The 15,258-nt window shown below is 34.2% G+C and overlaps 2 protein-coding genes across 3 annotated transcripts; one reads left to right on the forward strand and one right to left on the reverse strand.

Annotated features, from left to right (window-relative positions):
• Positions 1-2,998: 2,998 nt before the first annotated feature.
• On the reverse strand, positions 2,999-7,925 carry LOC107823532 (protein S-acyltransferase 11-like). Its single transcript, XM_075233479.1, has 4 exons — positions 7,623-7,925; positions 5,773-5,998; positions 4,907-5,202; positions 2,999-3,749 (listed from the first exon to the last, which is right to left on the reverse strand). The coding sequence occupies exons 1-4, from the start codon at positions 7,701-7,703 to the stop codon at positions 3,261-3,263; spliced, it is 1,092 nt and encodes a 363-aa protein (XP_075089580.1). The 5' UTR covers positions 7,704-7,925; the 3' UTR covers positions 2,999-3,260.
• A 1,594-nt stretch (positions 7,926-9,519) lies between these two features.
• On the forward strand, positions 9,520-14,698 carry LOC107823533 (uncharacterized). 2 transcript variants are annotated; one of them, XM_016650207.2, is made up of 6 exons: positions 9,520-9,656; positions 11,291-11,574; positions 11,801-11,935; positions 12,340-12,396; positions 13,194-13,328; positions 14,347-14,698. In XM_016650207.2, the coding sequence occupies exons 2-6, from the start codon at positions 11,299-11,301 to the stop codon at positions 14,410-14,412; spliced, it is 669 nt and encodes a 222-aa protein (XP_016505693.2). In that variant the 5' UTR covers positions 9,520-9,656; positions 11,291-11,298; the 3' UTR covers positions 14,413-14,698. The 2 variants fall into 2 exon arrangements, with proteins under 2 accessions (XP_016505693.2, XP_075089581.1); XM_075233480.1 differs by having other exon boundaries at positions 13,194-13,299; positions 14,345-14,698.
• The last annotated feature ends 560 nt before the right edge of the window (positions 14,699-15,258 follow it).

Raw genomic sequence — 15,258 nt, forward strand, 5'->3', positions numbered from 1 at the left:
AATGAAATGAAAACGAACATAAGAAAAACAATTTGAAAGATTCATATAGTAGAGTAAGTAGACCCTATTTAGTTTGAACTTGAAGTGTAATTTATTTTTGATTAGATGATTCATTTTCTCTATATCTAACCAATTTTATTGGATGTCCTCGAAAGGACTAATTCGTTTTCAATGTTAATTCGTTTATAATGTGAGTCCCCTTATAAACTACTCATAACTTTCAACCCGAATTTGGTAATCTTAAAATTAGATAGGAGATCGATTTGATGGCTAATAAAAAAAATGTTACTTTTAGTTATATATCCTTTTACATAAAAAATCGTTCCATAAATAAAATGTTAGATATATTTAGGAGTTATTTTCTCGTATTCAAATTATAACTGATAATGAAAAAACATTTCCTCGGAAAAGCTAGAGAGAAGGAAAAAGAAAGAGCAACATAATTAATTGTTCAAACATCCACTATATTTGGATATTTTTTTTAAGTTGCTCAAATATTACATATTCAATATTGAAATGCATGTCAAGTAGTATTGGCCAAATACATAAGCAACCCCTTAAGTAATATTGAACACCTAGGATATGTTCCCATTGAACACCTGAACTCAAATCAAACTGTGTGTATTAGGCACGGTTAGCACAACCTCATCAATAACTTAAGAGCGTGGGGCCAAGCGCCTCCAACATGGCAAATTAAACGAATTAACATGCGACACCTGGAAATCCCCCCCTCCCCTGCCCTTCTTCTTCACGTCTTTATCAGTAATCACTTTTTCTTCCTTTCAAAATTAGTAATCACTTTAACCATATTGAATTAGGTAACGAAATTGTTCTGGAGATGACTCCAAATACAATGGTAAGACATTGGGTAAATGAAAAATTTGTGGATAATTTTTCGACAGATTTTTTTCTTGTTTTCATAACTTTTCTTCTATTTTATTTTCCTATCTCGTTTTCATACAAAAAATTACTTTCCAAGTTTTGACTATGATTAGTGAAAAATGTACAAAAAGAGAAAATTGGTTCATCAAGAAAGAATCGTTGAAGATTGAAGAATCTTTACTTTGAGTTGACGGCATGATCGTTGCCGGTACTAACAATGCCGATGGAGTTTTCATGGTTGGTGTTAGGTAATACTTTATAATGGCTCAAAGACACGGATTGCAGAAGGTGGATGGCGCCGGATGGTGGCAGAAGCTGGAGGAGATTGTGGTTGGGAAGCTGAGTGAGAAGGAGAGTTTTTTCCTGTGTGAAAAACAATAGCTTACGCGCTTAGAATCAAGTGTGGCACACATACTAAGCCATGTCAGCAAAACATGTTTAGATACATTTTAATTTGAGTTTAGGTGTTCAAGAACAAACGTTAGTTCAAGTGTCTAAATAAATTTGAGGGACTGCTTATGTATTTGGCCAAACCAAGTGAAACTACTTATCTCGGAATGCACCTTGAGAGGCAAATAGGGGTGGCAAAATTGTTCAAAGAAAACAATTAACCACCCATATTATATCCACTAAAAAATGGGTTGGATAATAAACTTTTTTAAAACGGGTCAAATATGGATAAAAACCATATTATCCATTTAGAAAATGGATAACCAATGAGTCTAACTTTTACATCTGTAAAGCCTCAAATTTGGGGTTCCTCAAGTTAGAGAGATTAAGAATTCTCCCAAAAGTGATCATATACAAGAAGTTCCCGTTTTTTTATCCGTTTTAACCCGTTTTTTTTTTCGTATTAAAAATGGGGTGGGTCGGATAATTGATCCGTTTTTTCATTACCCGTATTTAACCCGAACCATATCCGACCCGACCCGCCCGTTTGCCACTCCTAGAGGCAACAACAACAACAACAACAACGACCCAGTATAATCCCACAAGTGGGGTCTGGGGAAGGTTGTATGTACGCAGACCTTACCCCTACAATTCTCAGTTGCTTTTAGTTCCCTTTTTTGTTTTTTTTTTTTTAAAAAAAAAAGAACTAAACTACTATTATTACTAGTATAGTAGAGAATATAGGTACCAAAACAATTATTTTCGAAAGAAGATATTACAAAAGTAGGAGATACTATATCATAGACCATTAAGCTTTCAAAAACATCTTAATTGCTTCTATATTTCGCCATGTCATTTGCCACTTTATTACCTTCCCTATACTTATTCATGGATACAAAAACTGCTGGAAATATTCTTCATGATTGCAGGTTTTTTATCCGGCAGCTGGATGATCCTATCATACTGCATATGTAGAGGAAACAAAACAAGGTCGCAGATCTACTAGCGAAATGTGGTTGCAATATGGATAGCTCTAAAGGACATTACCATATTTATACAACCTCCATCTTTTACTTTGTTCATACGGCTCTGGAGGATGACCATTTAGGAACGCTTTTTGTTAGACAAGTTGTACCATCAACTAGATGTGTGTGTATCGCGTCCACCTACACGACTTGTTTGTAATTCCCTGGCAACATGGACGACTAGTACTAGTTCTACCACTAGTTTCCTTTTTGTTATGACCCATCACGAGGTCGCTCCCATAGGTTAACGCCTACGCTATCTTTAGCTCCTTGTACTACACAATGTTTAACTTAATATAAGTAGTTTTGTCCTCTGGACCAACACACACACACACACACACAAACAAAAAAGCCCTTCCCTAAGCGTCTGTTTCGATTTCTACCTAGAGCAGGTTGATATAAGCACAATTTCAAGTCCATGTTTTGAAGCATCTAAATATCACATGTTTTTAGTTCCCCTTTCACTTTCAGCAAAATATTATAAGACCAGTATACAAATTACAAACTTGCAAACAATGAGTATACTTCTATTACCATACATACATAATAAAAGATTAAAAAATAAAGAATTAAGAAAAAATTAATTTGAGGTCCCAGGTTCGAAAACAAATTAGTTCCTTCCCAATCCACCCAAAGAACACATTCTTTGAAAAAAATGAAACACAACTGTTATCTAATTCTTATGTTGCAGACTGCCAAAAGAGACCCAAGGGGGAAATGTTTCAATCTGAAGGCAGTGCCAACGCAGTGTTTTCTTAGATAAGCACATGATCTAAGAAAAATTTCAGCTTATAAAAATGGGAAAACTTCCCAACTAGATACCATAAACTAAATCAGTATTTGGGAGAATTCAAAACTTCCTGCACACTAATGGCTCTTAAAAAAATCAATAAAGAGACTTGTATATTCTATGTTGATGTATGAAGAGCAAACAAGGAGTAATTGATTCACCTCTTTGAAGCTTCATTTTTTGTGTCTCTTCTTAGAACTGAAGAAGCTCGGCAACAACCTCGTTGTAGTATAATAAGGGCAGCCAAAGAATCGGATGAAATTTTGGCAATCTTTTACTGCAGTACTGTCACCTCCAGCTGCACTTATATGACTCAAGTATGTCTTGCCTTCATATATGAAACAGAGTTGCTGCCACAAAAGCACGCTTAAACCTATCTCGATAGAGACACTAGCAATAAAGAGGTAAACAAGAACAAGTCCTCTCGCTGGTAGAAACAACATAGAACTGCCAAATGCCAGAAAAATTTCTCTTAACATTTTCAAAAGCAACTTTTGACCAACTGCCCCATTCAGAAGTCGGACTTGCCAGCTGTTTAATGGTGGCCAAACATGATAAGCTGCATAGGCAGACATGATGGATGCGTAAACCATGCTAATGATTGCTGAAATGAGGAAAATGACAAAGTGCCGATGGTTTGCTGCACCAACACAGTTTCCAATCTGGTACAATAAAAGAATAAGCAATTATTATCATGAGAATATAATATGATTACTGTGCCATATTGTTCATGTCAATCCGTGCAGGAAGTACACAGACTTTAGAGATGAATGTGCAGCCAGATGAAAGAGGGGAAGCCAGAGAAATCAGGCAATTTTTCAGTTTATGTGCTACTATTTCTCGTCCTGAAAAACAATAGTACGTTGGTTCTATTTCCAAGGGAAGTTGGATGGAAGACAAAGGGCCGATAACACTGAATAAAATCCATTGAAACAGGAGATCAATATGCTTGTTGCTTTATGTGTGAGAAAGAGGACAAAATCACGGATCACCTATTACTACAGTGAGAAGTAGCAAACGAGCTATGGTGCCTGCTTTTGGTGGAATGGAATCGATAATGCTTATATATGTTCACCCAAGGAAGAGAAGCTTCAGCAGGACATATTCAAGCTTCTGCCCATGTGAGCTTGCTCATATTTGCTGGTCCGAAGACTGAATAAAAGATGAGGGTTGGGATAGGCTAGCAGCCAATGTAAAACTAGCATTCGTGATGAATCCTCACAATAAATATGTCGATCGTAACTTGCTTGAGATTGAGGCTTAATTGTTGTTGTTGTTGTTGGTTTTTTTTTTTTTTTTTGGGGGGGGGGGGGGGTGAAGGAATTTTTTCAAGGGGTTTAAAGGCTAGATCTCAAAAGTCAAAATTAAAATTTGATATTGAGGTATAAATATAACATTTTCATTTGACCAGGTGATCTACAATAAGATCATCGATCTTACAAGGTCCATGGGAATCAAAGATCTGCCATCCAAGGGTTCTTTCACAAGTGAAGAAGAAACAACAAAGCATCATCATGCAAATGGCCTATATATACAACTGCTCCATACCATCCATAAGCAATATTTCTTTTCTTTCGAAAAAAGTCATCAAGCAGATAGATATCACCCACCTAATATTTTTACGACATAGGATCCAGCAATCCATATAAAAGTTGTGAGATAAAGAAAACCTTTAGAGGCTCAATTTTAGGCTTAAACTCACAGACACATGGTTATACTTGTCTATTAAGCTTCTAAAATTTCTCAACTACAATTTATATGCATAACATTCTAGCAAACAGACATCTTATCCAAAGCATAAAAGAATACCGAGACTTACAAAGGGACAATGATGATCCATGTCCAATACGCACATTCCACAAGAACGGCAATGATGTGCCCTAGGTGACTTTGGCTTTGAACAGTATTCACAATATCTATAATTCTCAAGTGCTCCTTTTGTCACGGCCGGATAGCTACTGCTTGATTTTGAATGTTTCACACATGATCGAAATGCAGAAAGGCTAAATGTAGACAGGGTAGATATGGACAATATTATAGCAATCAAAATGTGAACACCACCGTAGATGTAACCAACAGAAAATACTACTGGATAAATGGCCCAAATACCACCACCTGAAACACCAACAAACATATCAAAGCTTACGTATAATAAAGTCTTACATCCAGCAACAAGTTGATATAAAACTGCAAAGAAATACCCCTACAATTAACACAATGACATACAAGAAAATATACGTATACAGAAAAGAGTAAGAGAAACCAAAATCCACATTGTGGAATTTATTGCATTCTGTGATGCAATTAGCAAGGAATTGTTGCATCTAATTACTAGAAAAAATAAAAAGGTAAATTAGCAGTATGGCCACAAATTGTTGACACATCTAAGAGCCATAGTGTTTCATTTTCATCGAGCAGGACCAAGAAAAAGTAGCAGAATGGCTTAAATTGGCAAAACCAGAGGTAGACATGAAGCACACAACACACAAAAAAGATACGTACACATTGATTTCTTCCCCCATATAAAACTCTGACATGAAAATCATATAAATGGTGCAAGGGTTATAAAAAGATAAAAGCAGATAGAGAATGCAATAACCATACGGAACTAGAAGTTAGTCGTGGAAAGAACCAAATATTCCTGTAGAGGAATGGAGGGGAGATGATGGATGTTTGATCACTTACATATTACAATTAGCATGAAGACAATGAGGATGCTAACGAAACACCGGTCTCGCAATCGTCTCCACCTGAAGTTCTGGTTCTCATGTTTAATTGCATTCTGGTTGGTTATAGCTCCACACCAGAAACACTTGAAAGCAGGTACATGCGGTGAAACAAGTACGCGGAGCCCACAGCCCCAACATGTCGTCTCATGATTCTCACTTACAGATGCCACATTATGCTCCTCCTACAATAGCAAACTTAAGCAACTAAAATGTTCAATTGTATTGATTCAAGCATGTCTAAAATTTCCAACTTCGAAGAAAAAAGTAGAAAATAAACTAAATGAACTTCGAAAGGAGATTAAATGCTGCTGAGTTGACGAGTGAAACTTGCTCATATGGTAAGTTGTTTCTACCTCCAACCAACGGCGGAGCTAGTTGAACCCTAAAAATTATACTGTGTAATTTGTAAATTGGGTAAAGGTAAAAAAAAAATTGGTTATATATAAATTGTTGAATCCCCTTGACATAAAGAAAAATTCTAGTGTAGTGGTAGAAAGGGTTCAAAAGCTGCTTTAGATCACAAATCCAAATCCCAAATGTGATATTTTAATTTTTTTTATCTCCTTATATAAATTGTTCACTTTGCCACTGCTTCCATCAATAAGTTGGGCTTTCCAAAAGCACCACCTCAAGTATAAAAGTAGACAAGTGGTGTAAGCAGAGGCATAAAAGCTATGCAATCTCCTTCCATTAGCCTAAGTCAGACAGAGTTTGAGGTACTAGTGGGAGGATTCAAGTACAAAGTGAAATAGTAGAAGAATGAGCAACTAGTCAGACGCAACCTTATAGAAAAAGTGTTTAAGTTCTATGTATGCACTGATTGTATAAAATAATCAGGTTACTTAAAAGGTCATTGCAGGTGAATATACTAGAAAAAAATCACTGGTAATAAGTAGCCTGCTATAACAGGTTAAATTACATTAGCCTTATAAAGAAAGTGTTTAACTTCTATGCACTGATTGCGTAAAATTATCAGGTAACTTAAAAGGTAATTGCAGCTGAGTATATTTAATAAAAATTCACTAGTAACCTACAACAAATGGTAAGAATCTTGCTATAACGGATTAAATTGCATTAGCCTTATAGAGGAAGTGTTTAAGTTCTATGCACTGATTGTATAGAATAACCAAGTAACTTAAAAGGTAGTTGCAGTATATGTAATAAAAATTCACTAGTAACCTACAATAAATGGTAAGCATACTGCTATAACGGGTTAAATTACATTAGCCTTATAGAGGAAGTGTTTTTGTTCTATGCACTGCTTGTATAGAATAATCACAAAACTTAGCAGGTGACTGTATTTAATAAAAATTCACTAGTAACCTACAATAAAAGGTAAGTAACCCGTTATAACAGGTTAATTTACATTAGCCTTATAGAGAAAATGTTTAAGTTCTATGCACTATTGCACTGATTACCTAAAAAGAAATTGCAGGTGACTATATTTAATAATCATTCACTAATAACCTACAATAAATGGTAAGTTATTAAAATACAATGTCAGTGAATATAAATGTTAATAGTCTAAATGGTAATGAACCTTGTAAAGAAACAAAAAAGGGAAACAAAAAGGCAAAAAGGAATCCCTCCTACACAATTCCAACCTCCTATATTAAACACACACACAACAAAAGAAAAGACGAAATCTTAATTAATTGCTCAAAAATTACATAAAGGAACAAAATCGATTTTTTTCCCCAGTCGAATCAACTGATCAAGCATTGTATAATATTACATAAAAACAAATAAAATTGTTTATAAAGACAACTGATCGTCAACAGTGAGGGAAATGCACGTAAAACGTACCGGAGATCCAACGTCATCGGAGGGGGAGGAGCGGGATTTGATCGCCGTCATTGAGGCGATGGCGGAGTCCGCAAAATCCATGCTTCCAACTACCTTTCACGGCGTCAACCGCTCTGTTATGACCGGTGGTTCAACTCCTACCGAAATGTATAACATAATAATTTTTTTTTCTAATTTGTGCAATTGCTTTTCTCCAATTTTTAAACAAAATTGGAATATACTTCTTTTGCATTTGATACAGAAGAGTACGAGGTATTATAAAAATATGATAAATCATAAATAATATCTTGAAAACATTATAATTTCAGAAAAAAGAATTTTTCCACCAGAGAAAATAGCTCTTTGAAAAGTCAAATAGTGATAATGTGAAAAATAGGACCATTTTCATAAGAAAAAAAAAATGAAGGGAGTGCTATGGTCAACGGAGTGGAAGCGGAACCATAAAATTTCATGTTTAAATTCAAGAAAAAGCAAAATATAATATGTAATTTTATGCAAGTTATGAGATCTCGGGTTCAAACTAACTCAATTATTTGGTGTTCCATTCTATTCGGGAGTACCACGTTAAATGCAATTTATAATTGCAAAAATTCAAAGTCATTTGTCTTCAAATTTAAAAGAAAAATTCTATTCAAATAATTAAACTGAAATCCATCTTATTGGACAAAAGAGGAAATTAATCTCAACATAATATAGTTCCCTCGTGTTATTATATATATGCATTAAAAAAAATCTGTACATAGCTCATTAATTTTTTTCCAAATGTATAAGAATTAAATTTAGCTATACTCCCGTATTCCTTATTTAACCTTAATACAGTCAGACCTCTATAACAACATATCTATATGGCTATATTACAATTCTTCACTATAAAAGCCTAGTTTTTTTCAGAATCGATTTTTTATGTTATATTTTATCTCTCTATAATAACATTTTGCTTATCACAACAACAACCATTTTTATAACAGTACGCTTTTTGTAAAATTACCCCTCTATAACAGCCATGCAGATTTTCTAAGATTATTACTAATAATAATTCTAAATATTTAAGCAAATATTTTATAACTTTAATGTACAACTTATAATAGCTATATATATTATCTTAAGGATAGCAGTATGTTCCATGAACATATGCACATCAAATATTTTATAACTAAAGATCTACAAATGATATATCTTGCATTAGAAAAATGTCAAAAGATACTTAAAAGATCTATTTATACTTTTTGAAGATATGCATATCATTCTTTTTTTTTATTTGATGATGTACACGTGATATATCTTATATTGGATGATTACCAATAATATGTAAATGTAATCTATTCATATTTTTTAACTGTGTGCCTTAGAGTTTAAATATTTGTGCGTTTAATTAAGAATTTTTAAATAATATATTATATTTCTTTAGTATTTAATTCGTGAAATATTTATATCTTTTGAGATTTTGAATTTAAATATTTTATTAATCTTTTATATATAATATTATAAAAGAAAAATAATTAGTTTTTGGATATTTTTTGTCTATAACAGCCAAAATATATTTAAATGTCAAATATTGTTATAAGTGTATAACAACCATTCACTATAAAAACCGAAATATTTCGGAACAAACAATGTTGTTATAGAGAGGTTTGACTATAATTACATACTAAATTTAAAATACATATCAATTAGACACAATTAAATTATAAAAACATATATGCAAACAAAGAGTTCAAGACAAATATTTATTTACACTAAACATTTACACAAAACCAAATAGTAGTGTAAATAACAATTATTGTATTAATTAGTTCTAGGAAAATAAAAGGGAGAATAATCTCACACCATAAGACTTTAGAGTCCATATCCATTTTGCTCCACATCCACATACGCCAAAAGGAGAAAACAATTTCCATTTCATTTTAAGTTGTAGAAGCAAAAGCAACCATAATTTAAAGCTCTTACGCCTTTTAACTAACTCCTTTTCTTTTTTCTGGGGCCTCACTACAACACTGCTTGAAAGCTAACTCAAGACTCTGCTGCTTCCACCAGGTCATTTCCTCTCTCACTTTTTTTTCTCCTTTTTTTTTCTCAATTTTATTCAATTATGTATCTTGAATATAATCTTGATTTATAAATTTCCTCTTCCTTTTTTTTGGGGGGGGTGGGGTGGGGTGGGGGGAATTTTGATGAATAATTTGAAGGTGTTGGTCTAACTTAGTGTTTGTAAAGGGGTTATGTATCATTATAGTGGTATGAAAGAGCTTATATAAGTACTCTGTATTATACCAGGTTATGTGTCAATTAAAAGATTACCACGATCCAGAATTTGAACTTTATGGGTTCGAAATATATTATTTGTACTTAGTGAAAATTTTAACCTATATACAAGGTCTAAGTCAAAGTTATTGGGTTCGGATAAACCCATAACTTATATGCTATGTTCGCCCCTGATAATGGTATGCTGATATAGAGGAGTAGAGCAAAAATTGCTTGGTGTAGGAAATATTGGAAGTGTTTCTTGGGAGAAGGTCCATTTTGATGCATAAAGAAGTAGCTCTAGCTGCTTCTTTTTTTAATTAGATAACTATAATGGTAACTTGATGATGAATCAAATGATATACGATAGCCTAGAAATGAGTAAATAGGAGTGGCTACAACATCCTACTTTATGAAAGAGCAAGAAAAGGTTGGAGGAACAACATTTTCCATGGTTAGTTCATGTTTATCCAGAATGTGCAGGGGTGGGTTTCTTGTAGATTGAGTTGATCGTATACTTTTTTCTTAAAGAAGGGGTGGTTTCTGATCAGATTTTTCCATGAACCTTATGTTTGAGCCAGTGCTATAGCAGGAGGTGGATCCAGGATTTGAACTTTATGGGTTCGAGTTCGGGATTCTACTACAACTCATTTGATGTATTTGGTTTGAAATCGAGATTTCTTAACACATATCTAAGGTCCGAGCCAAAGCTACTGGGTTCGAATGAACTCATACCTTACACTGTACATCGACCCTGGTACTAGCTTGAATTAAGCACAGGTGTTGGACGTTGGGTGTGTGTTATGGTTGTCAAAGCTTTTGTATATAGGAAATGTCTATATGAACAAAGTGTTGGACGGAGGTGCAAGGATACAACTAATAAGCATGAAAATCGAAGTGTATGACATCTGACTAACATCTTCGTAATACATAGGGTGAATGGTTTTTAGACTTATGCATAGTTAGTGTAACCTAAAGGTGATTCTTTTCATGCGTGTATGCTGAGTAGTCCAGAATTTCTTCTTGTCGAAATATCTACAACTTCTTGGTTGTATGAATCAAGAATGTGTCAAAGTATCCAAATACTTCGACTAATATGTGCTTATTGTGCCAACGTTTGATTAAGCAAAAAAAAAAAAAAATTCACTTAGCCATTGAGGTATGGCCTAATTGCATCTTAAAAACCTCTAATTCTATATGGTTCCGGTTTTCAACATGGAGGTTAGATTTTCTGAAACTGAAATATTTCTGCACAAGCCTGTGATCATAAAAGTTATCATATACTAACATAATGAATTGTTAAAGCTACTAGTTCTCAATTACTTTAACCAACTGTCCTATCTTGTGCGTTCTGATAACTTTGTTTATGCTACACTAACACAAGCTTAAATTTGATGTCCGGTCATTCATGTCTTATGGAATTACAGATTTTGGAATGACGAGTTCTCTGGGGACCCACCCTCGTATCTGTTCATTAGGAGGTCCAGAGCATATTTTGAAGGAAAGAAGTTGCAAATTTTCATGTTTTCGTTATACAGACGTAGAATCTTCTTGGAAAGAATTGTTACCTTCAAAAGGTCAGAAGTTTATTAGCTGTCGCCACCTAAATACTAGAAAAAGCTGGTCAATATTTTCTGCTGCAACCGGTGATGCAAAGGATCCTGATGACTCAGAAGATAGTAACAAACCGACAGAAAGTGAAACTGGATCTGTAAGTTAAAATGCCCTTGCTGTTGCAATTCCATCATTGCTTGGCTCCCGCCTCCCTATACTTGTTAATTTACACTTTGATTCTTTGAATGATAAATCAAAAAATCATAAAGAGATGTTTGGATATAAAATATAACGCACACAGCATATACTTATACGGCTGTGCGTGTCTATGCATGTCTATTGTCTGAATGTCGAACAAGCATCCTAATTTTTTTGTTTGTCAGGTAAATAGTGAAATTCTAAGGAATAATCTTGAAAGAATCATCGGGAGGGATGACTCTGCTTTTAGTGGAATAGACCTTGCAGCTTTGATAAGGAATAAATATGGAAGGTCCTATGATGTTCAATTGATTAAGAAGGTACTTGCTTTCCTTATTCTTTAATCATCATTTCTAATGTATTTGTTATTTGATTGACAGTAGATCTACATGCAACTTCTCCATAATTTCAATATTCAAAAATCTATTGGACGGTGTAATGCTGTTAACAACTAAAGATATTGTTGGCTTCAAGTTCGATTAAAAGTGTTTTGTCAAAAGAAAGTTATGTCTATTAGGTTTAGAGTTTTTGGTATCCAATCTATACTTGTTACTCAGGTGACCTTTTTATTATTTGGGAAGCTCTTTTAAGACTATTTGACCATTAAAGCTGACTAGAGAAAGAGCGTTCAAACAATTCCAATTGATGTTGCAAGGTTTTCTGCAGTTAATCTATGACATCATTTAGATGCTTAACTTAGTATCCCTATATTCCTTTTATGTAGGAATTCATGGGGAAAAATCTTCTTGCGTTAAACGTTATGTGGAAATACAGGGAGCAGGTGAGCTGATATCTCTAGCATTCCATAATGAAACTGGTTGTTGTCATTAAATTATTTCTACCATCTGATTTGACGAATATTTTGAAAAATGTCCCAATAAAGTTGCATTTTGTCCTTCCCTCCTTTTAGTTTTCGTCTTGATTTCTTGTCCTGATTAGGCTTGGCCTTCTTAATGGAACATGCCCGAAGCATGATATTCGATGTGATGCTGCACTTTCCTTTCTAGTCCTTGGCCCGAGCATATGAGAAGATGAACATATCTTATTATACAGAAAGAGGAGTACATTAAAGGAGATTACTTGGAACGATGAATTCTATAAGAATCACTTTCAAGTGGAGGAAAATTTGAACAGTTAACATTGGCCGAATGACCAAAAGAGGAACTTCTAAATTTAGCTTAATTAGGTACTGCTGATACACTAGATCAGATGCAAATAGTAATTTTCTTGAGACAGCATGCTGACTACTGCTCTCCTGTAGCTTTCTCAAATGGTTCGCTGATACTCAACATTACGTAATGATCAAGTAAAGCAAATTTTTAAGTTAGAAATTAGCTGACTTTTTGGACTTGGAAATGAGGTTTATTACTTTCCTAGACAGGTTGAAAGAAACAACTTAGTATGTTCGAGTGATCTTTTTGTTTCCTTTTTCTGATAAAATGATTTTAAGATCCTTTGAGATCTGTTAAAGCAAAAATCATGCATTGTAACTGTTAGCATGTGTTGAGAGTCAATATAGAATATTTAAATTGTTTCCATGATTTCCATCTAATGTGCCTTCATGCTTCTTTTTTAAAGCGATCTTTTCCCCTAACTGAAGAAGAATACCTACTGAGGCTAGATGATGTGGCAAACACATTGAAATGTTGGGGAGCTGTTTCGCATGTTCGAAATAGCCTTGAGAAGTTGAAAGAGCGGCCTCGTATAGGGAAGGTAAATTAGTTCTAGCTGATACTTGAGGCCATCTTATTCTGAACTTTTGATTATATCAATCTCATTACCTGCATCACTATTTGGTTATTCTGAAAAGAATCACCTTTAAAATCTTAACAAATAGCCAGCTATATTTTAGAGAAATTGATAAAATTTTAATCAGTTATTACTTATCTAACTAATCATGAATTATTTTAGACTTAATATTTCATTAAAAAACAATCTTTCATGTACAAATTCGAATCACGGATGTAAAGTACTAAGTATGTCACAGACAAAAAAGGAAATCTTGCAAACAACAGGGACAAATGCACAATGATTGTGTATCTTCCTAGAACTTTATGGTTAATTGCTTCTGTATTTACTTATGCTTTATTTGGAGAAATCCATGTGATATCCATGGGGAGGGGGGGGGGAGGATCGCTCACCCCATTCGCCATGCGATGACCCTGTTATCCATGCATTCCATATGTAGGATTCCAACAATAAAAGAGTAGTGATATCATTGCTTCCTAGTCCTAATAAGGCTTTGCATAAGCCTCTCTCCTAAGTTTATAAGAAAACTCTCGGATTTTAGCAGTTGTGGCGTTTATGACACGTCCCTTAAGGAAGATATATCGGAATTTGCATTTCAAAGATGTTATCGTATTTCCCTGTTGTTACTATTTGGTACTAATTCGTTTCTTCCTCTTTTTCTTCTCTCTTTCTTTTTTTCCCTGTTATTCTTCTTCTTCTCACATTTTCTGAGCCGAGGGTTTATTGGAAACAACCTCTACCTTCACTAGGTAGGGGTAAGGCCTGCATATACACTACCCTCCCTAGACCCCGCTTGTCGGAATATACTGAGTTTGTTGTTGTTGTTGTTGTTGTTGTTGTTGTTGTTGTTGTCGCATTTCAAAGATGATTAAGGCTTACGATGACGGATATTGAGTCGCTTGTATGAATTATTCAGCCAGTCCAAAGTGAATGTTTATCTAACTATGCGTTCGATCTTGTTCTCTCTTGTTATAAACCACAGGCAGTGAGCATTTTCATAGATATGGACGAATCTGGCGGCCGTGCAAATGAATGGATTTACAAGTAGGCCAATACATTGTAGCCCCTCCCAGTTGATACTTGATTGTTAGCTATACACAGATAGATGCAGTACAAAGTTGAAGAAGCACTTATATTTTTTCTATTATTTCATTGTTCAGATCCATTTTTTGTTATGTCATTTGATGGCAGACCCCTTTCGTGTAATTTTGTCATTCTCTAATCTACACCATAGTTATGTGACACTCTGTTCTTTCTAGTATGGACATGTAATGTAGAAGGTTATATTGGGCAGCTTCGATCAAATGAGATTCAACACAAACTAGTTGGAATCAGCTATATTATCCATTATGCTATGGTAGACTTGTAGTATCTGTATTTAAATTCAATTAAATCACTATAGTTAGACTCCTGTTACTCTGATGTCAATGGACAATGATCCTTCTCATTCATCGCAATTGTGGATGCTAAAAATCCATCAATTAAGATGAAAGGACATTGATAACGTGGAGTGGAATAAAAGCAATTATGAATGAATAAAATCAAATTAATAATAGACAAAAAGTAATGAGAAAGCAGTATAATAGATTTTAAGTTGTTGTGGCGTGTCATAGTTGAGGTTTGACTTAGATCTATGACATGGTTAGTTAAAACAAAGTGCGTCAACCATGATAGTGTGTGATGCAATGATGGCGGACTCCACCATACCAAGCTATTCATATAGCAGACCCAACTAATTGTGATGCAAGTCAAGAGATAGATTAGAGGGCAAGTTATGCATTTGGCCGGTCGACCAAAAATAATTACATCCGCTAGCAAATATAGAGAAACTATATATTGGTTAAGTATAAAATATGTATATTATTATTTAATATATAAAACATATATATATATA

This window comes from Nicotiana tabacum, chromosome 16 (assembly GCF_000715075.1).
Source record: "Nicotiana tabacum cultivar K326 chromosome 16, ASM71507v2, whole genome shotgun sequence".
In the NCBI taxonomy this organism is placed as follows: Eukaryota; Viridiplantae; Streptophyta; class Magnoliopsida; order Solanales; family Solanaceae; genus Nicotiana; species Nicotiana tabacum.